Source organism: Mytilus trossulus, chromosome 14 (genome assembly GCF_036588685.1).
Source record: "Mytilus trossulus isolate FHL-02 chromosome 14, PNRI_Mtr1.1.1.hap1, whole genome shotgun sequence".
Classification (NCBI taxonomy): domain Eukaryota; kingdom Metazoa; phylum Mollusca; class Bivalvia; order Mytilida; family Mytilidae; genus Mytilus; species Mytilus trossulus.
Window position 1 is genome coordinate 8,841,901 of NC_086386.1, and position 25,328 is coordinate 8,867,228.

A 25,328-nucleotide genomic window follows, 5' to 3' on the forward strand; every position below is an offset into this window, starting at 1 on the left:
AACAGATAAATAACATGAAGAAAAACTATTGTTAACCAAAAATATAAATTGACATTAGGATCATGTTCATATGTACCATCAAATAAATTGTTGGAAGGTAATAGGAGGTAAATATCTTCAGAATTACTGTCTTTTAGTAAAATAAACGTTTGGCCAGAGTCAATGTGAAAACTGTTAAGGATATTTAACGACTTCAGAAAAAAAAATGTAATAAATGTTATATTTACTAACGCATCATGTACACCTTTTTTTGTCCAAATCAGTCATATGACAGTGGTAATCAATTCGATCGTGTTGATGGCTGTTCATGCGGACTGTTTGATTTTGCCCATTTTTATGGACTTCTCACGTTTTGAATGTACCTTGGAATTCAGTATGCTTGTTGAAGTTTTTTTTATAAATATAATATATAGAAATCTGAACATTGACAACTAAAATATTATTAATGACATTAAAAACTACATACTAAGCTTGAAAAATCAAAAAAAAAATCAATCATAAACGTTAATGCTTTCACATGTTGTAAATGTTGTTCAAACTAATTTTAATCGACGTTTGGCTTGATATCTTTATCTAAAAATCGGCAATTACCAACAAAACAGCGACCTGTATTTCTATCTGTAGCTACTACTTTGAATTCTGTTTCATCATACGATATGGTCAGGACAAGAATGCTTTCTTTTTTGAATTGTGGAAGTTTAACATTGATGCTTCCTACTTTTGTAAAATGTTCCTCATCAATAACTGGTTTTGGATTATCATCTTCAGTTGTATAGACTTCAAGGTTTGCCCATTGCGATTTCGCTTTCACAACGACTTCGTATTGTGTAACTACATCACCAATTTTAATCTTTTGGCCTTTCTTGATTAAAGAGAAAAAAGATTTGTTTCCATCATCATCACCCAATGATATACTCCGACCAGAAACTGCTGTTGTACTAAGTCCTAGACCGTAATGATACTTTGTCATCCTGCCAACGATTGCCTCAACAAGATGACCTGTGATAACAGCACCTTTTAAGACTATCATATCTGGTGTCAACGGAATTGTTATCCTGTAATCCTTTTTAAATCTCTCTTGAAAGGCACGTTGAACAAAGTCGGATGCAGCATATCCCCCTACCAACAAAATAGTTGAAACTCCCCGTGTTTCTTCCTTCTGAAGGAGCTCTTCTACATGTTTCATCATTGAATCGACTGATGATGAAAAGATTTTATTTATTAATGACGCCGATAACGTTATACTCTTCCTGTCCTTTTGTACGACCTTTTTATGTGAATCTGGAATCTCAATTTTCTTAAATAAGTTGTCAGATATCTTTAGTTTTAATTCGGAGTCGTACTTAACACCACGTTTTCGTTGTTCCACATTTTTCAATAATTCAAGGTAATCATCAAAATCGTCTGCTTTGAACCTTCCCATAACAGTCCAACCAATAACGTCCGTCAGGGTTTTGATTATCTGTTCATTGATATAGTTACCACCCCATGGTCCTCCAGTAGCGTTGTAAATTTCTCTAAGTTGTCCGGTCGCTAGTACTTCTGATACTGTTATGTCTATTGTACCTCCTGAAATAAGATGTCATCTAATATACTCTGTTTATAATAAGTATGCAATTTGGCTCAAACAGAACTAATATAATGTTGAGCAACATGTCACTAATACCAGTAAGTGTACTTTTTAATCTCTGAAAAACGCTTCTGATGCCGTAAAATGGGATGCGTTTATGTTATTTATTTGGCATTATGACGTGTTGTCAATTACATATCGTATAACGATTTGATTTTGAAGGTAAGACATATTTTACAAGTTTTAATTAAAACGAGTACTACAAGTAGATCCTGTTCCAAACAATTTTGTGAGAAATGGTCTTGTATCATTAACGAGGGGCGAAAGATAGTAGAGGGAACAAGTAAAAATCACAAACATCGTGTTGGGATTCGCTCTGATGCCACATGGAATCTTTTGACCTCGTATATATCGTGTTAGGTCGCAAGCACACTATGTAACTAATAATGTCTGATTATAAATTTTGGAATAACTTTTATCGATTTTAAGCTACGATGGCATCAATTGTTGTTTTGATGGTCTTAAATTTATTCTAGTGGCGACGCTTTAGCGGAGTTGTTAAACGGTTTTTGCGATCATCAAATCACCAATTCATACCGTCGGAGCTTTAACTACAAAATTGATATCTCCATTCTAATGAAACTGAAAGAAAACAACGTCAAATCGTTCATTTAATATACGTGGTATTTTCCGTTTATTATGAAAAAGAGTAGTAAAAAAAATATTGTAAAATGCACATATTTTTATAACAAAACTTTCAAAACTATCATTTTACGTTTAAGATGTTCTGCTCTTTTTATGAAAACATATGATACTGTTTAAACCTTTAAAGTAAATAGTTATCAAAGGTACCAGGATTATAATTTAGTACGCCAGACGCGCGTTTCGTTTACATAAGACTCATCAGTGACGCTCATATCGAAATAGGTATAAGCCAAACAAATACAAAGTTGAAGAGCATTGAGGATCCAAAATTCCAAAAAAGTTGTGCCAAATACGGCTAAGGTAATCTATGCCTGGGATAAGAAAATCCTTAGTTTTTCGAAAAATTCAAAGTTTTGTAAACAGGAAATTTATTAAAATGACCACATAATTGATATTCATGTCAACACCGAAGTGCTGACTACTGGGCTGGTGATACCCTCGGGAACGAAACGCCCACCAGCAGAGGCATCGACCCAGTGGTGTAAATAGTTATCAAAGGTACCAGGATTATAATTTAGTACGCCAGACGCGCGTTTCGTCTACATAAGACTCATCAGTGACGCTCATATCGAAATAAGTATAAACCAAACAAATACAAAGTTGAAGAGCATTGAGGATCCAAAATTCCAAAAAAGTTGTGCCAAATACGGCTAAGGTAATCTATGCCTGGGATAAGAAAATCCTTAGTTTTTCGAAAAATTCAAAGTTTTGTAAACAGGAAATTTATTAAAATGACCACATAATTGATATTCATGTCAACACCGAAGTGCTGACTACTGGGCTGGTGATACCCTCGGGAACGAAACGTCCACCAGCAGAGGCATCGACCCAGTGTTGTAAATAGTTATCAAAGGTACCAGGATTATAATTTAGTACGCCAGACGCGCGTTTCGTCTACATAAGACTCATCAGTGACGCTCATATCGAAACAAATGGATATATGACGTAAAGAATTTAAACATAGATTTTTTTAAATTAATCAGGTGGGAATTTACTACTGTTTTTCAAGGCAAATTAGCCTTACCTTTTTGTTAACACAAAGTAAATTAAATTATCTTACCGCCTAAATCCACCACCATGAAACGTGCGTTTTCATCAAATGCTTTCAGTTCTGTCGCATCGCCATGTTCCTTTTTATCCAAAGCAAGGTATTTACAATACATAGCAGCACCCTCTGGTTCCAGTGCCAATGTCAAGTTATCGTTCCCTATGCTTGCCTAAAAGTAATTCAAGAATGCAATCAAATGAAGTGTTTCAGTTCATCTTTTTTTATGTAGTTGGTTTTTTTATGAGAAGTAATACTTGGGCCGAGCATTACTTTTGATAAGAGGGTTAACAAATACATTTTTTATCATTTCTATCTATACAAATATTTTTAATACCAAATTCTATTTAGGTTTAGCATGTATAAACGAATATTTGACTTGTAAACATGTCACTTGTACTTTCCGTCTGGTTTTTTTTTATTTGCATGCAGACACATTTATACTAAAGGCAAATTTAGTGGCACTGTACTAACGAGATAACGAGAAAATTCAACCTAACACAACAATATAGTAGTTCATTGTAGTTAATTGTGTCAAAAACCAAAATTACCTTTTCAGAAGCTGCAATCATAAATTGTCTAGCTTGATCATTCCAAATTGCCGGGACAGTAAGTACCCAATGAACATCATCCTCATCTAGACCATGTATTGCTTGACTCAATCGTTCCATAACCTTGTCTTTAATGTATTCTATACAGAATGCAAACACTACCATTGCTTTCATTGTTTTCCCTCCCATTTCCTTTATAACCATGTTGCTTTTCAGCTCCTATATATGAACAAAAGCAATAGTAATACACCACTGTTCAATAGTACACTTGTGAAACAAATCAGGTTCATACAACACACCTGATGGGAACGCATCATATATAAGAGTAACACAACGGACCCACAGAAACACTGAACTCCTACGAAACCAGATGCCTACATACATATAAACGGACAATTAGATAAAAGCTGCCATATTCCTGACTTATGTGCCTGCCCGACGTCAGGAGCCTGTTGTTCAAAGGTTCCCGTTTGTTGATGTGCTACATGTTTGTTTTTCGTTAATTATTTGTACATTAATTAAATCATTCGTTTATTCGTTTTACATTTGTCCTTTCGGGGCCTTTTATAGTTGATGATGGCTTTAATCATTGTCGAGGGTCGTACGGCAATCATACCACATCTTTTTTTTTATATTTTGTATATGACACAGAGTTTTAAAATCAATAAACGCGCCTTTAGCTTTTTTATTCACAATACATTTTACAGAAAGATGAGCGGGAAAATGGCGTTACTGCAGGCCATGAAAGTATATTCAAAAGAGGAGATAAAGCGCAATTTTGAAGGGACACGAGTCATTTCATTAACAATCCATTTTCCTTCATTGTTGCGCTGTTTTAAAGGAGCACTAGCTACGATATATATAAAAAAATAAAGTATGATTTTTTTTTAGATTAATCATTAATTAAATTAGAATAATGAAATAATAATTTGCTTTTAGCAATCAATTTGCTTTAATTTTGTTGAAATAAGCGATTATACATAATTTCTGACTGATTCACTTGCAAGTGAATACGTCATCATCATTCTAACCGGTATTCATGTGAACTTCAATTTAACCCCCTAGCTAGAGACTGACAACGCATGCATTGTACGTGAACTGGTTATTTAAAGAAGAAAAATGTCAACAATGAAAGTGAAACTACGGTAAATCATTTGATTACTAATTCGATCCACATAAATCATTCTTATACGGTTAAAAAACAATGAGCAACTTATATTTTTAATCTTTAAATTCAAATCAAACAGACCTATAAAAATCCAATTGCACGAGCTGGTTTAACCTATTCATATCTTTATTTGTGTTTACATCGCTTATATGGTCATCTGAGGTCAAATCGATAGTTAATTAGATGGCATCTGGATTTAAATACACACGAAACGAACCTACATATCATCTACCCCATGCTCTGTAAACTGTTTGTTTTAAACGTTTGATAGATAAGATAAATGTTTTACATTGTTATTAATCAAATATGAGAATTTTAGTCAAATTGGTGACCATGAATTTGACAGCTAGTGCCCCTTTAATTTGTTTTTTACTCGACTGCATTACTTTTTTTTTTACCTAATCCTGAATTTGGCGATAATGAAAAATCTGGACTAAAATTCAATCAGTCGTTTAGTCAATATGCTATTGTTTCCTCTGTTTTCAAGCGAATGAGAGAGAAAGAGGTGGGGTGGATTTTCAAAACAAGTACTAGTCCATCTGTTATAATTATGTATAGTTCATTCCGCTTTTATCTTTATGGCAGTAAAATATATATACATTTGATTTACACTCTTTTTGGACAGTTTGTTTCATAGAAATTGATAGCATGGTTTGTATTGATAAAAAACATTGATATTAACCAAATGTTTCGTGGAACACCTGTAAGATCACGCAGTATCAAGTTATTTCTAAGGGTACTAATACCTATTCTTTTTATCTGCAGAAACACCAACATATTTGTCATGAAGGTAGTACAGGTGCTTTACAACATGATGTAGCATGTGTATTTTCTTGAACCATTTTAAGTTTCTCTTTCTGATTTATATTTACAACCTTACAGCCATAGCGCAATTGAAAAACTAGAGGCTCTAAAGAGCCTGCGTCGCTCACCTTGGTCTATGTGCATATTAAACGATGGGCACAGATTGATTCATGAAGCAATTGTGCTTTGGTGATGGTGATGTTTTTGTAGATCTTACTTTACTGAATATTCTTGCTGCTTACAATTATCTCTATCTATAATGATTTTGGCCCAGTAGTTACATTGGAAACTGTTTGTAAAACTGTATAAATTTTATGTAAATTGTTGAAAATTGACTTCAAAGGGCAATAACTCCTTAGGGGTCAATTAACCATTTTGGTAATGTTGACTTATTATTAGGTCTTACTTTGCCGTACATTATTACTGTTTATAGTTTAACTCTATCTATAATAATATTCAAGATAATAACAGAAAGCTTATAAACTACAAAATAAGTTGAACCACAAACGTCAAAATTAATCAATCTTGTACTTGAATGAACTATTTGTGGATTCTTATAAATTCTTTATAACTTATGGGCTTTTTCAAATCTCGGTCTATTCCTGAATATAATTCTTACATACTTTTGATTTTTTAACCCTGTTTGCCAACATTGCCTATGTGAAATTTTAAAATTTTTAAAATATGTGACGTATAAAATTTTCTGACCTCAGACACGCGAATTAATGAATGTGTTTTTAGATAGATGTTTTGGTGTTCTGTTAAATTTGTCCTTTAAAATTGTTACACGATGATGACTGCTGTACCCATATTTTGACTATTTTATTTATTATGTCTGTTTAGTTAAATGTTTACTTAACGCATGATTGTAAATATAACGGAATTTGACTGTCACCAAAATGATAGGGTAAGCGCTAAAAAAACAGGTTTAATCCACCATTTTCTACATTTGAAAATGCCTGTACCAAGTTTGGAATATGACAGTTGTTATCCCTTCGTTTGATGTGTTTGAGCTCTCGATTTTGCCACTTGATTAGGATTTATATCTAGAAATTGGCTATGAGGGTCGGTTGAAAAAAAAATTTGACGACAAGAGAGATGATTTCAGCTTCCTTATAGTGAAGCGTTGGGAAGCTGAAATCATCGCTTCGTTAATTTTACGGATGCCATCACGAATTGGTTGACCGTTACGGAATATTTGTTATAAAGATGATACAGGATATGTTCCTAATGTCGTTACTACAATCCTGTTACCTTTTCATGAATGTGACCTACCGAATTAAGACTTTTTACCTTTATTTGTGACATTTTTACCTGTTGTGTCTGTTTGTTTTGTTCACGTATCATTATCATTATTAAATTCAATGCTACTGTCTTACAAATGAGAGGTTTAGCGCTATAAAACCAGGTTCAATCCACCATTTTCTACATTTGAAAATGCCTGAACCAAGTCAGGAATATGACAGTTTGTGTCCATTCGTTTTTTATGTGTTTTGTTATTTGATTTTGTCATGTGATTATGGACTTTCCTATTTGATTTCCACTGGGTTTCAGTATGTTTGTAATTTTACTTTTTCTTGAATGGTCTGATAATTTCAGGGCAGATAGATCTTGACTGAGTGATAAATTTTATCTTGTCAGATTTGCTCTAAGTGCTTTGATTTCAGAGATATGAGCCAAAAACGGCATTTTACCTTATGTATTTTGTTTGCCATGTCATTTCTTTCTATCTTGGTTTGCAAGCCCGGTTATCGGAAACAATATTCAAACTATATACCCTGATGATGATTGTGGATGAGTTTGATTAAATTTGTCCCCGCAGTTTTAGAGGAGAAGGTTTTTGTAAAAGACAATAACAATTGAAATGGTTAAAAATTGACTATAAAGGTCATGTTGACTTATTTGTAAATCTTACTTTGCTGAACATTTTTGCTGTTTACAGTTTATCTCTATCTATAATAATATCAAAGATAATAAACTAAAACGGCAAAATTTCCTTAAAATTACAAATTCCGGGGCAGCAGCCTAACAACGGGTTGTCCGACTCATCTGAACATTTCAGTGAAGATAGATACAGTAACTGACCTGATAAACAGTTTTACCCCAAGTCAGATTTGCTCTAAATGCTTTTGTTTTTGAGATATAAGAGATAAAAAAAAAACTGCATATTACCCGTATGTTCTAGTTTTTGCCATGGCGGCCTTCTAGTTGGTTGGCCGGTTCACTGGACCCAATGTTGTTTAAACTAGATACCCAATGATGAGTGTGGCCAAGTCTGGTTTAATTTGGTCTGGTAGTTTAAGAGGAGAAGATTTTTTTAAAGGTTAACGACGAAGGATGACGAACGACGGACGCCAATTGATGAAAAAGGTCACTTAGCTATTCGGGCCAGGTAAGCTAAAAATAATATACGTTTTCTATTTTGTTGGCCCGTTGCCTAGCATAATCTGTGACTGAATCCAATAGTTTTTGGTCAAGTTGTGTTTCAAATTAATGGATAAATAATTTTCCTGACTTTTTGGATAACCATATCGCAGAGAGGTGTTGTTTATACACGAATCTCACACCCTGCGTATTTACAATTATACAAAATGTTACAGGCAGGAATAAAACTCAACATGTGTAAGTGCATATCAAAAGTGAACTTGAAGGGCATTAACACGTTTTTGGTAAATTAAATATATTTGTTAGTGAATAAAATTAAAAGTGTATTTAGCTATTCGACATTTTATTCACGGTTAATTTACAGAAAATTAAAATATCTATAAAATCAAGGACTAAACAAAAGTGCTGGATAACAACAAAAACAAAGAATTCTTCAAAGATGTGCGATATAAAACATAGGCAATCAATGTAATTATCATATATTGGCCAAAAGAAACAAACCAACAGAAGTTTAGAAAAATAAACAGCTTTCTCTCAGTTGATATATATAATGATTAACTAAATTGTTAATACATTTTCCACCATTTATGCGATATTAACATCAAATGTCAATTAGCGCAATGAAAATAACCTAATATTACAACTGTTTTAATAATGTATAATACCATTGAAAACGGAAATGGGGAAAATGTTTAAGAGACAAAACCCACCCAAAGGACTGATTACAGCCGACCTCAACAATGGGTCTTAAATGCAGCGAGCAAATTCCGCACCCAGAAGTGGGCCTTAGCGGGTCCCTTAAAAAAATGTACTTTTTCAGTGAAAACGGATGTCATACTTAACTTCAAAAATAAATGAACTAGAATTAAAAAAACAATTACAGAACAACAAAGGTCAGAATCTCCTGACTTGGGACAAGTGCAAAAATGCAGTAGAGTAAAACATGTATTGCACCCAGATACTAATAGGGACTTTCATTACAACATGCAATGTCAATAATCACTATATACATGTACTATTTGCAAAAATAATATTGTTTCTTTACATACAAACATATAAATTAGTATACCTTTGACTTATACAGTTGCATTTTGAAGCGATTGAAATAGTACCAACGATTAGCTTCGTCTTTTTCTGCTAAAGTTACATAATCCTCTTCTGCTTTTGCTCCAAATGAATGAAATCGTCCTTCGGGGGTTAACAGTAAGACAGTTGGGGTTTTGTACGAAAGAACATTTATGTCATCTAGTGCGATTGTCTCTATCTTTAATGGGTTGGTTTTGAAATCTTGAACTGTAGAAAAAGCACAGCCAGAGTACGTAGTCCCAAAATCAATGGCTGCAACAGCTACAAATGGCCTAAAACATACAATATATTTTGCAAATGAATTTCTGAATAATTCATGTCAGTATTGTGATTAAAGATTTGTACATGAATTTCAAAATTGGATTAACAAAAAATGTCTGTGCACCAGTCACCATTAAGTAAGTTCCATTAGATGCTCTGCTTTTAACAAGAATAATAAGTGACGTAGAAGCGGTTAATCGCCATCAATTAACATGAAACTTGCTTGCAAAGACTGCCAAAGAGGCAGCACATACTCAATTACAAAGTGGCAAGTCGGAATGGGACACAACTCCCTAATATGACAATCAACCATGCCTAAATATTTCATTTTATTACAAAACAATTTTTAAAAAAATAATATGACGCCTTAGACTAATTAATTAATACATACTAGCTTCTTACTTCTATGTTGGCGTAATTTATTATTTTATTATTTTCTTGTAATGAATGTGTAATTTTGTCCTATTGAATTATAAAACAAATATCTAGTTGAAATATAAGCAACGTAGCATCTGACAGGAAACGCCAATTAAAAAGGTATTTATAATGGTTTTGTTTCTGAAATTTGTTATGGTATTTGGTGGTATTGTAAGCTTATGTTCAAATGTTTGTTTGTTAAAAGGAGTAGGTCAAGTAAGGGCCGATTTTGGCCTCAAATTTCAGGTTTACCTTACAAAAGTTTTTTGACACTTTTTAAACACTTAAGTGTTTATTTCAATTGATTGGATTAGTTTATGTGAAAGATGTTAACTGGTTTAGTCATTAAAAACGCTCTGATTCAAGTTTAAATATGCAAATTCTATCAAATATGCCAAAAACGTCACTTTTCATATGGTTCTTGTCAAAAATGAAAGTGGCCGCATCCGTGTTCATCCTCAACCTTCATATATGTTTTGTATTATCATCAAATACAACTTACATTTCAAAACGTGTTTTATGAATGAACACCCATTCGGCCACTTTCATTTAAGACGGAAACCGTCCAAAAATTAACCAAAATGCCTAAATTATGAAGATTTCTGTATAAAAAATAATCAGTAATTTAGCATGACTTAATGATGCTGGAATGCGATATTTGTGCATTGTATTGTAAAAAACAGCAGCTCATATTTATGTAGCAGAAGTATTTTACTTTCCAAAATATAGCTTAAAGATGACATTTTCACAATTTTCTAAAACTGCTATATTTTGGGGCCAAAACTGAACCTACTCCTTTCTTCCGAGTACGCAACAAAATTTTTCTAAATTTGTAAATTGCAATCATTAACCGAAACTATAAGTAGCACATATACTGATAGACAAGAGTATTTGACATATTTTGTGGAAGCGACATATGCATATTAACCAAAATCGCAAAGTTAAATTTGATAGGTTTAAACACTGAATCAATTGATTTTCACAGGCATTATCTCTAATAATAAATATTTGAAATTGAAAAAGGTGTGGTATTTTTACCTTTGAGACAACCATTCCAAAGAGACCAAAAACAAACCAACAGAAATTAATAACTTTAGATCAAAGTACTATCTTCAACAACGAGAATTTTTTTTTAGTAATGAACCATGAATATTATTGAGGATAAATTGAAATGATTGATAGACTTCTTGATAATGATAAGTATTAATAATTCGTCGAATAGTTTTTCAAATATATTTTGATACGTCTATATCAGTATTTAGATAGTATATCATAACTTACTTTTTTGGTGTCTTAAATAAAGATGCAATATCAGTTTCTATCGCTCCACCATCTTCACTTACTGTTTCTAGTTCCGGAGTATAATCAAAATCACATCCTACATGGAGACATTGAAGGAACAATACATTATTAAATTTATTAAAAAAATAGTAAAGTAAGGTACATAGCAGCAATCAATTTTGAAATAAACACGTTTCATCCTATTAAATATGAATTTCAGAGTTACTGGTGCAGGTAAATCCTGGTAAAACGTATCAATTTCTCCACAGCAGCTTTTATATAGCTAGTAATTATTCTTCAACTGTAGACAATACTATGATCTACTGTAGTTGCCAGGACACCAGAAATAACACCAATAGATTAGTCAATAAAAATATTATTTTACTGTGCCATCTATGCTCTATCAACCTATAATCCAAAAGGAACTTGTCAAGATATATAAATTAAGAATGGAAATGGGGTATGTGTCAAAAAGACAACAATCCGACCATAGAGCAGACAACAGCAGAAGGTCACCAACAGTTCTTCAATGCAACGGGAAATTCCCGCACCCGGTTATTGTTGGTTTGTGGCAAAGGTACTTAACAGTATGATGTAGATAAAATATCCCATATCTTGAGGAACAGACAATGTACACTGCAATTGGCGTGTTATGTTGCATAACCTACTCTCATATCCTAGATTGTTTTTGTAATAACGATTCGATAATTGTGTTATATTATCATTTTTTTTGTTTACCTACCAAGCATATAAGTGAAATTTATATAGAAGAAAGATGTTTCTTCTGGAAATTTGATTCAAACAAGGATTCTGACTTGCAGTGGTTTTGGATGAGTATGAATCCGAATTCAAATTCTACTAGTAGATATTGAAGTTTCAAATAGTTTTTGGATTAACAATTTGTGAAATCACCATAACATTTCACTAACTCAATTACGGAGGAAGATTAGTGACAAGAGAATATATGAGAAATTAAACATTTTTTTTTAAATGTAACAATCAAAAAATATTTATCCAAAAGAACTAAGCAAAATGTACGAAAAAAGTCAGTACACAAAAGGCACTTATCGCAAACACAATTGACGGACCTGACTTTCCGGACAATATAAAAAAAGGGATCGGAAATTCGGGTCTGTCAAATTTTGCCGAGTTTGGTGCAAACATTATTTTATAGTCTCCTCCAAAGAAATCAGATAAACGTTACAAAAAAAGCAGTCGACAATTTCCCGCCTCGGATGGAATTGTAACTTATTTCATCGTTACTGTAAGGATTAATTAGAAATATTTTGCACAAACAAACACAAAACAGGTAAGAATGTTTATATATTCAAATAATTTAAACCTTCAATAAAAAAATTATAAAAAAATTGGGTCTCAAAGTTAAGAGCAAAATATGGTCTCAAAGTTCAACCGAAAATGGTGGCCTCAGCATTATGACGTCGCAGTAAGGCGTCAAAGCAAAATTTTAAAATAGTCTTATAAGACGTCATAATTATTTTGACTATCGTGGATGAAAATTCAAACTTTAATCAAAATTTGCAAAAAAAATATTTTGATCACGACAACAATCAGATAGTGTTCAGGAAGCGTCGATATTCAACAGTTTCGAAGCGAATTTGTCCCGATAATCCCGTTCTGAATCCGTTTCTTATCCGATTTGTATTTTTCGCCAGGTTGAATTCGACCGATTCTGTCACGACTGCCGCCCGACTCTATCAAATGTAGTCCGACAGAGATCATACAGTGACCAGACAGTGGACCGACGCTGACGGAATTTATCCGTTCGAATACTGTCGGCATATTCGGGATTATCAGGTACTGTCGGAACGTAATCCTAACACGGTCCGCTCTATCGCGCATTGCTAACGGCTTTGTCTGGTCTCAGTCGTATTGTATTCTGTAATTGTCGGGATTCTGACATGGGTATCATTAAGTATTAATAACGGGACTTATTCGGAACGGTTTCGACAAAAAAAACGGTTCACAATCGACAAGATTTGGATGCAATCTGGACTCAATCGGCAGAAAAACAGCTATGAAAAATTACTCCAGATCATTCCCGTTCCACAGGACACCGTCCGGAATACACAAAACATTGTTCGGAATTCGATCCGAATCAAGAGAATCAGTCACGACATAGCCACGATTGTAATCCGACTAGACAAAAACGGTTGAGTTGCCCTGAATGTTACGGGACGCACCTTACTGTTGGGGTGCTTTGCCGAACTATTCGGACTCTTCCCGTCCCGTAGAAATCTGTTACGATCTAAAACGACTGCGTTCAGACAATAATATGACATTCAAGAAAATTGAGGATACTAATCCGACCTTTTCACTTTTCGTGTCGTATTGCTGTCTGATCTCAAACGGGAGCAATAATCGGCAATGTGTGAACCCCACATTATGATGTTTTTTAATGGCAATGCTAATACGTATTATGATGTACGAAGGTATAATGTAAATTATGAAGGTCAATATAAAAGTCAATGATTAAACGAAATATATAATAATATAATAAAATAATAATTCATACCAGTGTCGACATTTTCTTGATCAGCATTTATTTGTAGTCTTTCTCCTGTGTCATAAAATCCCTGTTTATCAAAAAAAGAGAATTCAATTATGTATAGTGAAATGTCTATCTAAATATTAATTTGTTTTGAAGGACACGCCATCGAGAGTAATTCATGTAAACAAGGACGATGACCAAGAATGTGTCGACGGATATGACCATGCTTTTATGCACTAAACGACATAAGGAACTACGAAAAATACATTTAAAATCAATTGTGTTTAAACATTAAACATTAATCAAAATAGAAACATTTGCATTTTGAACTAGTTCATCTTTTCATGATTGTTAAATTGATGTTTCTTTTTTTATCTAAAAATATGAAATTGATTTTTTTTTAAAAAAGGAAAGAAAAAACATATACCCAAAAACGTATATCAGACATTCACCGCTGTGGCAAATAGTAAATGTAATATTCCCAATATTGTTCATTTCAACAAAAGGACAATACATGCTTATATTGTGTTTTTTTAAACTATGATAAGTATATACGAAGTGTGATTATAATAAAGATAATAAGCAAAATGAGTCAGACAAACGAAAGTAATATATAGGACAATATCATAAAATACCTTGAACATTCTGTTATTCAATTTAGTCTTAGTCTCAATTATTGCTTTAATCCATGCATTCCTCTTCTCCGTATTTTCAGCTGTACACATAAAAATATTTATGAAAAAACAACAAATGTGATTATATTATCACGGTTGATTTTAGCCAATAAAATTCACAGAAAAATGAACTATCATGCATGTTATGTTAATATTCGATCAAGGAGGGAAAAACAAATTCTTATATCATTTCACCTGTAATTTACTTGTTATTTACCTGTAATAAAATCGGCGCAAATGCAAAACGCCGCTTATTGAGGCCTTTTATAGCTGACTATGCGGTATGGGCTTTGCTCATTGTTGAAGGCCGTACGGTGACCTGTAGTTGTTAATGTTTGTGTCATTTTGGTCTTTTGTGAGGGTATTTGTCTCATTGGCTATCATACCACATCTTCTTTTTTATATTGTTTTAACAAATCTTTTAATATGTATTATATTCTGACATAGCTCACCTCTCAAACGGAAGACCTTGTTATTTGCTGATTTAACATTGAATGAGACGTTGTCACCTTTTTGTTTTATATCTGAAAGCTAAATAAAAATGTGCAAAAATTAAAAACTAAATGTTTCATCTAGATATACCAAATTAAGAAAAGTCAACCGTCATAATGTCGGTTAGTTCGGACTTTGCTATTGTACATATCACTCGGGTAAAACTCTGCATTTACGTCAGTACGCTAATACCAGCGTACAAAATATGTTTTTTCTTCTTTTCTATGTAAAAATACATTTCTAAAGATATGTTTTCATTGTTATTGTAAGCTATTGTACAAGTTTATAATGGCCGTTTCAAATCGGACTTCCGAATGCCTATAAACATTTCAGAGCTTTAGAAAATTTCTCTGCCGGCCTTCATTGATTTATTTACATTCCATAACGCGTCATTAATCTTAACGGCTTACAAAACAAGCTAAGTAAATCGTATGTTTAGGAATTTCAAAATGACAACCACCCTATGTTTCACTCGATTTTCCCGCGAGAAAAAAAACCGTCGAAAATGAACGAAAAACTTTGAGGAACAAAAATATTCATCCCATATTTTTGTTCATGAATATACAGTAGGTTAATAAAAAAAACAATATACATCATAAACAAAAAAAATGGTTAAATGTTAAGAGATTAATATTATGAACATAATCAAATATCAATTTAAAATTCCATTGAAGTCAAATTTCATGGCTAACTATGTGGTTTCCTATTGAATAAAAAAAAAATTGAATTATCATAAAAACCAATAATATCATTCCCTTTGAATAAAAACATCATCTTATTGAAAATAAAGCAATTTGATTGGATATACCGATTCAATGTGTCACGTGGTTTTGACACAATTAGAATTTGAATGTAAACAACAGGGTCAGCTTCTCCAGTATGAAACAACATCGTACATTCAGTGAATGAGAAATAATTATGAGTAACTAAGCTTGACTATACGCAGTTATATAAAAAAAAAAAAAGCTAAGTCTACAGAAAGATAAAACAAAAAACGTCAACGATTTACCATCATTACGGGATAAATATTTTACGGTTTTCAGCAGATCAATTTGTTTTATTTCTTTCTGTTATGGTGGACCCTTGTTCACATAATTTCTGTTGCATGATATTTTTTTTTAGAGAGACTAACTACTTCACTTGAACTATTCAAACACAGGAAATCTGAATTGCATGTATAATGTCTAGAAATGTAATTTATACGTTACATAAATTTAATGCGTCCAAATCACTTTTCTATATTTACTCTAACTCGGAACGCTCAAAGACAACTATCTGAAAATCAATGATTTTCTAAGAACCGGGACAATTTATATAGAGCTATATGACCAAAAATTACACAATAAAATAGCCCACTGAACATATATATTTTCATCAGTTTTATTTTCAACCAAATATTGTTTCGTTTCCATTAATTGGTTCGAGAGCAAAAAATATGTCTTCTTACACATTTGAAATTATACCCCTGTTAAAGTCCTTTGAAATACACAGAGATGAAGTAATACATAATAGCGATTCTGCATGTTTTAGATTGAACTAAATGTAATCCGTTTTTAATTACCTAACTTTTTTTTTTAATGCAATAATTGTTTTGTAAAGCAAAATGCCAAAGCAAAACAGTGTAAGGCATCAAAGAAACTGTTTGTACAAAAGCCCTTCATAGCAGTTATGTATGATGGATTCTATGCATATATATCGGATAATGCATTTTGTGTTTTCTTTTTTATTTATGTATTTTCTGTATGTAACAGTGTGAATTTACACTGAAAAACACAGATTTCTGTACTTTAATAAATTAATAGAATAAAATTAATACGAACCAACAAAAGTATTTGTCCCTTAGGTTTTTGCTTTTCCTCCATTGGTTTTTCCTGTAAATGTAAAGAATCGTTGTACAGACAATAAATATACTGTTTATTTTACATAACAAGAAATCTATTGTTATTAGATATGTTGGCTGATTTAAATGTATGGACCAAAGATTGATACTTCTATCGCCCGAATTAAAACGACAGTATATACTCACTCTCAGTGCATATGAGGAAATATCTGAAGCAGAATTACAAAAACTAGAAAGAGGCAGGGGATTTTAAATGAGAACAACAAAATACAAAATACCACACAAAAGAACAAAGGACTGTGTTACAAAAACCCGACCAAAAAATCGGACTTCACCTAGTTTATGTCATTCAGGAACATTTTCTGAATAAATACTATAAATTTACCACATTGTTTTCAACATGGAAGTTTTGTTATTTATTTAGGCGTTCTGTTATGTGATAACCTAAATCAAAACAGCATATTTTTAAATTCATAAACAAAGCATATTTTTAAAGAAGTCACTATGTAGTCAAGTATTTGAACAAAAATCCTTTTCAATAAGACGATAGTCTTTGTGGACAGTGGATGAATTATATTACGCCACAATACTTCCGGTATACGATTAGATAGTATCGCGCAACTGCAACTGCAATGTGTTGGTAACTTGGATATTGAGCGAACGTGCAGCATCTAACTAAGATTTTCATAAAGTTATATTAAGTCAATGTGATTGACTTGTACATCTATATGATTTATACTAAATGAAGCTATAAAGCTAGCATAACCTTTAAACAGACTTATTAAGAAAGGATATAGATACGATACTGTTATCAGGTCATCAAAGATTGCATATTTTGGCGTTAATATTGATTCACCTAAGGGTCTTTGCTTCGGAATTAAACACATTTATTATAAAACCAGTTGTTGGCATTTTTATGTTCTTCTCATATATTTCATGATGGTAAAATATTAAAACTCTAATAGGAATGATTGTGTCTGATACTCATATGATGAAGACATAATCTTTCCATCAGTTTAATTGGGGTCTGGAGCTGGCATGTCAGTAACTGTTAGTAGTCTGTTGTTATTTATGTATCATTGTCATTTTGTTTATTTTGTTTATTTTCATATTCTGACATCGGACTCGGCCATCTCTTAAAATGAGTTTAACTGTGTGTATTGTTGTGCTTTTGTTTTTCTACATTGGCTAGAGGTATGGGGGAAAGGTTGAGATCTCAATAAACAAGTTTAACCCCGCCGCTATTTTGCGCCTGTCCAAAGTCAGGAGCCTCTGGTCATTGTTATTCTGGTATGATATTGAATGTTAGTTTCTTGTGTATGATACGGAATTACGTATCACGTTCATTATCACTGAACTATGTATGCATATTTGTTTAGGGGCCAGCTGAAGGATGCCCCCGGGTGCGGGAGTTTCTCGCTACATTGAAGACCCATCAATGGCCTATGGTCCGGTTGTTGTCCCTTTGACACATTCCCAATATCCATTCTCAATTTTATCATAGTGTAAACAAACTTTTTACTAAGTTAACTTTCCAAGGCGGACAATGATATAGTATATGGAGAGTCTCTTTATTATATTTATATATATTCTTAGTTTTTGGAGAAAAAAATTGTAGACAGGAAATTTATAAAAATGACCACATGATTGACATTCATGTTAACTTCGAGGTGTTGACTACTGGGCTGATACCCTCGGGGACGAACGTCCACCAGCAGTGGCATCGACCCAGGGACCCTCATATCAAAATAAGTCAAACAAGTAAAAAGTTGAAGAGCATTGAGGATCCAAAATTACCAAAAATTGTACCAAATACGACTACGGTAATCTATGCCTGGAATAAGAAAATCCTTAGTTAATTTTCCAAGCTCAAACGAAAAAATATAAACGAGTCTAAATTGATTTGTATTTTAGTCCTGTTATATTATTTTGTCATTTTATTGTTATATTTAACATTGCTATTCAAGTGCGAGGTTTGGCATGCCACAAAACTAGGTCCAACCCACCATTTTTTCTTTCAAAATGTCCTGTTCCAAGTCAGGAATATGGCCATTGTTATATTATAGCTGGCTTCTGTGTGTGTTACATTTTTACGTAGTGTTTCCGTTGTGTCGGTTGTTTTCTCTTATGTTTGACTGTGAATTCTCAAAATTTTAAGACGTGTCACGGTACTTTCCTATCCCACATTCATGTATTTGGTTTTGATGTTTTATTTGTTATTCTCATCGGATTTTTCTAAAGCTTAGTCTGTTTCTGTGTGTGTTACATTTTAATGTTGTGTTGTTTCCCTCAGTTTTAGTTTGTTACCCCGAATTTGTTTTTTGTCCAATAAGAGTCTTGTATAACTAGTTACAATATACCATGAGCATAGAGTGCCCCAATTATGGTGAGGGGGGAAGTTGAATCCTGTCCAAAATGTCATGGGGAATGACTATATGACACCGTAAATGGAAAAGAAATTTAAACCTTTTATATCAATGTTAAAAAATCAATTATGAAACTGAATTTTCATGTTATTGATTTGTTTTGTAATAAAACTTAGTTGTATTTCTCATATTATGTAAGACGATCATGAAAACATTGAAGTTTGTTGAAATGGCCATCGAATTTAACTAACAAAATCAGATAAAAAAATAAAATGTCTGAAAACTTATTTACAGATGAACATGCTATATACGCTACATTAAAGTCCATTTTTTCCATTTTAAATATTAATGTAGGTAATAAACTGTCACATAATCATATATATTGATATACAAAGGAGTTCAAATAAAAGGTAAACAAGCATACACAGAAAATTTTAAACTTCTATCTAGTGGGGAAAATATTCAATGATTTTTTTTAAAACTGTTATCATGCGAATGAATCATATGAAAGTCAAGTGTTCGTTGAATAAAAAACATTCAAAATGAGAAAATTAAAAATACCTACAACATAGTACTTAAGATGTCCATCTTGTGTCAAAACAAACCACTGGTCTCTATAGCCTTTAAGCAGTGACAACTTCTTTTTTAGATATCCTTCCATCGGCATGACTTCTGAAAATAAACACATATATATCTCATTTGACATTGAAAAATGAAGGATAACAAATTCCTAAATGTTTTGCCACATACAGCTACGGTAATATATTCCTGAGTTAAAAAAGCCTTACTATTTAAACAATTCGAAGTTTTATAAACAGTTAATTGATGATTATGACTCTAGCAATGATAATGCATGTCAACACAGAAGTACCAACTACTAGGCTGGTGATACCCTTATGCCACCAACAGTGGCATCGACATAGGGCAGAACAAGTTTTTGTCATTGATAAAAGACTTTTCGTTTTGATTTTTTCCGTTTTTTTTCCTTTCGCTCAGATTTGAACCATCAAGTTTCTTTTCTTTCTTGAAAGACGAAGAGAAAAAACAAAATAACATCTGAAAACTATATACTTTTTACTAAATATAGTTTCATATAGTTTCATAACCATGTCTGATCTTTATAAATCTGCCATGTGTTTATACTATAGTAAATTATGGTTTTTAATGCAATTTTTCTGTGAATTTTTCGCATTCAACATTTTAGTTTCCATTTGATTTGAAATTATGGTATTTTGCTCCAAAAGGTTGAGATAACTATTTTGAAAATATATTTATAAAAAATAAAAAAAATATAAACAAAAACATGTCTAAACACAAAAGAAAAGTCAACCTTAATGTCGAAGTGAAATGTAAAAATAAAACGAGATTACGAGATTCCTAAAGAAAAATGAATTTGCATTAGGCTGGGGAGCTTTTTATTTGTTAAAATATCATGACAAGGGAAACAGAAACGATGATAACAAAGACATATTGTTTAAGTAAAAAGCAAGCAGTAAAATTCCGAACGTGCATAAGTATAGTGGTCATTCGGTATATCGAGAAAAAAATATCGAGAAAGAATACCTAACGGTGTTCAACATTGTGATTGGATCGTGAATGCAATTATTTGTAATTATATTTCACAATCTGTTAAAAATCTTTAGTATTTTCAAAACGTGCAACAAATTCGGTAAACAGATGTCCGTCAAAATGATTCAACTTTCAAAAATACTGTGCAATAAGATAAAAAAAAAAACAACAACAATACTTTATCAGTTAACACACAAGGCGCAACACAAGTCAATGGGATTCATTTGAGAAACAAACAGATATGTTTTCTCTCAATGGATCTATAACTTTTAAACAGCGGTATTTTACTATTGCCTTCGATTATTTATCTTTTGAGTCAGTTCCAGTATCGGTTTCGATACCGATTTTGAATTCAAATTATAATGATTATGTTTATTATTAGTCAAACAGTGCTGACTGCCAAGTTGATGGTTCGACTAGAGATAAAATGTTCACTGACAATAAAATCAACCTAGTACTTGCAAAACTTATCAAAGATTCGGGACATGTTTAGCTTAAAATATACTCAGCAATGTAACATGATTATGACATAAGGTGAGAAGGCCAAGTCAAATACGGCAGCCTTGTGATAAGATCGAAAATATTTCTGATAATATTTTTGACCTGAAGGTTTTAAACGTGCGACATGAACCATAAAATTTCATTTTTAATGCACCTACCTAACATACGATTAGATCAAATACTATTCGAAAGATAATGATCTGTTATAAAATAAATTGCGGTCGTTAAATATTCGTATGGTTAAGTTTCCATATAATCACGATGAAACGTCAGGGACATACACTTTCATTAACGATGCATATTCGGTTTAATAATATTTTATATAGAAATGTAAACACATGTTACAGAACGCATGTTATATATACAAGGAATGATACTGATCGTTTAAAAACATTTCAAATTTACTTGATACAAAATGTAATCAAAAATACATTCTTTAGAAACCGTTTAATCCTTGCATTCCCTGAAAAATTCGAAAAGATAAATAATGTTATTGTTTGACGTACGGGTTAAATTTAAATACCCAAAAAACGAGATATGAAATTCGACTTATATTACCACTATTTCACGGTATTGTGGCACAACATGTGCCAAACGAAGTATTCACTATGTCTGTAAAATTGAACACTCTGAAGCTTTTAGTGAGATACAACTCTTTGAAGATAAGTTTCTCGACATTGATAATTTCAATTCTCTTCCATTTATACAACATCATCACACAATATCATCAAAGACAAGTTTCTTATCAAATAAAAGTGTCTTATTTTGTATTCTGAACAAGAAAATACCATTTGACACAAATTGTTTTACATTGTCATTTCGTGCACTTTTATAGCTGACTGTGCGGTATGGACTTGGCTCATTGTTGAAGACCGTACGTTGACCTATAATAAATAATATCTGTGTCATATTTGTCTCTTCTGGAGATTTGTCTCATTGGCAATCATACCACATTTTTTTTATATGAAAACTGTCAATAAAAATGTCAACAGTAATATACGCTATTTGAAGTTTGAAGAATAAAAAGTGCCATTTTTCAGAAATTACGATCAAAATGGTAAAATTTAATGAAAGTAGAAATTCAATTGTTAATAACATGTAACCAAATAAATTCCTTAATTCAAGATCAACTAAAATTTCACGACAGAGTCCTGCTTCTAGTACTAATTATGGATTGAACCTTGATAGCATAGTTCCTAAATATGCATTATAACTGTCAATAGATAGATAGTCACAGAAGAAAAAGAAAAAACTTACTTCGTACCTCGAAAATATTAGATATAAGAGGTGTCGTACTAATGCCAATGCGACAATTCCAAATTCAAGTCCCAATTTGTAACAGAAAACTATGATAGGTCGGTCAAATTAAGTATGGTCTCCGACACAGATCCTAGGCTTACACCAAACTTCAAGCTATAAAAGGCCCCAATAGTAGACTAGTAATAAATGAAATGTGTAAGCATGAATTAATCTTATTGAGATAAGACGTGGCACGGTCCTTGTCTATCCCAAATTCATGTATTTGGTTTTCATGTTATATTTGTTATTCTCGTGGTGTCTGATGCTTGGTCCGTTTCTGTGTGTGTTACGTTTCGGTGTTATGTCGTTGTTCTCCTCTTATATATAATGCGTTTCCCCTCGGTTTTAGTTTGTTACCCCGATTTTGTGTTTTTTGTCCATGGATTTATGATTTTTGAACAGCGGTACACTACTGTTGCCTTTATGAAAGTTTTTACGACTTTCCCCGCTATTGGCAAAAAAAAACCAAAAAATATTTCAACAAACTTTTCAATTTTGAAAAATATACTTCGATTTCTAAATTTTAAAATGTAGCAACGGTTCATTTAAAAATATGCTCACCGTAAAGATTAAGGTTAATGGAGATTAATAATCGATTGCTGAGCTAAATCTACTTCCTCTATCTGTTATGCTGTATCTTTAAAGTAAAGAAGCGTGTTACAATATAACAATTTTTACAATTTTTTTTCTCGATTGAACGCACATCAGATGCAGATGCTGCAAAATCAATCTTTTGTCAAATGATCCGTGCAATGATGATTATGATTGAAACATTAGTTGAAATCTACCCACGTGCATATACCTGTTAGATTACATGCCTAGTTTTTCACTTCAAGATTGGTTTTTACAATGTAAAAACTTAGTTCTTTTTTTGTTACCAAAATGTATGCTATTACTTTAACTTTTAGAATTACGATACAAATGTGCCAAAAAGCAAGATGGTTTTGTACCAGATTTAATCAGAATAGCCGTTAAATATGATTTGATAATCTTTGTTGTAGATTTCATCAAATATGGCAGCTTTGCAAGTAAGTCTGTATGAAACAAAACAAAATCCACTTCAGTAGCAAATTCTGAAAACAACAGATGGCAATAATGAATATCAGATGAGAGTGACTTAAAAATTTCCTCACAATTCACAAACACATTGTACCACACAGAGCTTACGTTATTGCTTAAGCTGATTCTTACTTCAAAGAAGGAGCTTAATATATTGTTGACCTATGTTCCGTCATCCGAACAGAAAAGTCTCCTTTCTTATGCGATAAATGTGGACAGTTTTTCTATAACATTATTGAACATATTATGTGTATGTGCAATCGTGTATCAAACTTCAGAGCAAAGCTATGGGAGGACTTGTTGAATATAAATTCGTATCTAGACAATCTAACGTCATCCACATTCACAGCAACACCTTTGTCATGTTATACGGAAGATGATATACATCGGGGTTTTTTAATTTACGTTCAGAAATATTAGCATTTACTTTAAAGTGACGTTCAGGTCGAACAACTAATGACTACAAAACAGGTTAATCACGAGATGTAACCTAGATCTTAATCAATATATACATTTATAGAAAAGCAAATTTACGGATCTAACATTGATGGGTTAATGTTTAGACGAGTTGTATATACATAATGTACACAGCTAAGAATCACCATCACTGCTGGTGATCCGATGGATAAATCTGTTGTAGAGTTTTCACTTGCTCAGACGTACTTATACATATAATTATTTTCTGTAACTGTACCTTTCATTAATTTGTAGGATCTTTTACTGTAGATAATTTAGCTTATCTGTAAGAATAACATCTCCATGCCTTATATATCATGTACTGTAGTACGACGTTAGATTAAAACTGACGAGGAAAGGTAACACCCGGCTACCGTAAGCTTCATTTTTATGAAACCCAGATGGTTGTGTGGTCTAGCGGGACGCCTACAGTGCATGCGATTCGGTGTCACGATATCATCTCAGTAGCATGGGTTCGAAACCCAGCGAGGAAAGAACAAAAACTTTTACAAAAGCAAATTTACAAATCTAACTTTGTTGGGTTGATGTTTAGACGAGTAATATATATATACATATAAATATATACGTATGGTATATGGGAGAATGTGAAAGAGAAATAAATGAAAATCATTAATTTCAAATACAAAAATACTGTTGGCATTTTAAAAGAACAGTTTAATATTAAAGATTATGGCAATCTAGTACGTTAAGCTTAGACGGATTACTACGATGACATCCATCATTAAACGGTATACTGACAATAGCTTGTTGGGTAAAATTTGTTTTGTTAATTCAAATGCAAGGCTATTCTGAATGAATTAATTTACAAAACAAGTACATTTTCCATGTACAACAGCTAAGAGACCGCTACCTTTTTTTTTTGAAAAAGCTATTACTTTCATGTTAAATATTCAATATAAAAGGAAATAAAAAACTTTAAATTTTTTGTTGAAAGATAAAATTTCGACTTTTTAGCAAAAATCAATGCCATGACTAAAGTTTAATGTGTTTTTGTCTAGCCCTACCATATTTCTACTTTGTGATTTATAAAAGCGCAATTAGACCATAAATAGATGGCGTGACATTATAATTCGTTTCATAGCAGAGAGTAGTATAGCATTTGTTAATATGTTAAACAATAACTTTGATAAATCCTGCTATTTGAATGTTATAATGGAGAACGTTGATAATACCTGTTCCAAAAATTCATATCATTATAATTTGTAACTGTAACTAAATCAGATGACTCCAATGTGATCCTGAAACAGGCATATAAAAAAGAAGATTTGG

The 25,328-nt window shown here is 32.3% G+C and overlaps 1 protein-coding gene across 2 annotated transcripts in view; it reads right to left on the reverse strand.

Annotated features, from left to right (window-relative positions):
* Nucleotides 1-464: 464 nt before the first annotated feature.
* LOC134696649 (heat shock 70 kDa protein 12A-like) overlaps nt 465-25,328 on the reverse strand; it is a 29,341-nt gene continuing 4,477 nt past the window's right edge. Inside the window, exons 1-11 of one of the 2 annotated variants that reach the window (XM_063558560.1) lie at nt 23,085-23,161; nt 19,720-19,826; nt 16,769-16,819; nt 14,909-14,987; nt 14,418-14,497; nt 13,807-13,867; nt 11,274-11,370; nt 9,298-9,586; nt 3,872-4,090; nt 3,336-3,492; nt 465-1,569 (exon numbers count right to left, since the gene is read on the reverse strand). In XM_063558560.1, coding sequence (XP_063414630.1) covers nt 545-1,569; nt 3,336-3,492; nt 3,872-4,090; nt 9,298-9,586; nt 11,274-11,370; nt 13,807-13,867; nt 14,418-14,497; nt 14,909-14,987; nt 16,769-16,819; nt 19,720-19,821 — 2,160 coding nt within the window. In that variant the 5' untranslated portion in view covers nt 19,822-19,826; nt 23,085-23,161 and the 3' untranslated portion in view covers nt 465-544. Of the gene's footprint in view, nt 1,570-3,335; nt 3,493-3,871; nt 4,091-9,297; nt 9,587-11,273; nt 11,371-13,806; nt 13,868-14,417; nt 14,498-14,908; nt 14,988-16,768; nt 16,820-19,719; nt 19,827-23,084; nt 23,162-25,328 lie in introns of those variants that run through there. The other variant, XM_063558559.1, reaches the window with a different exon arrangement.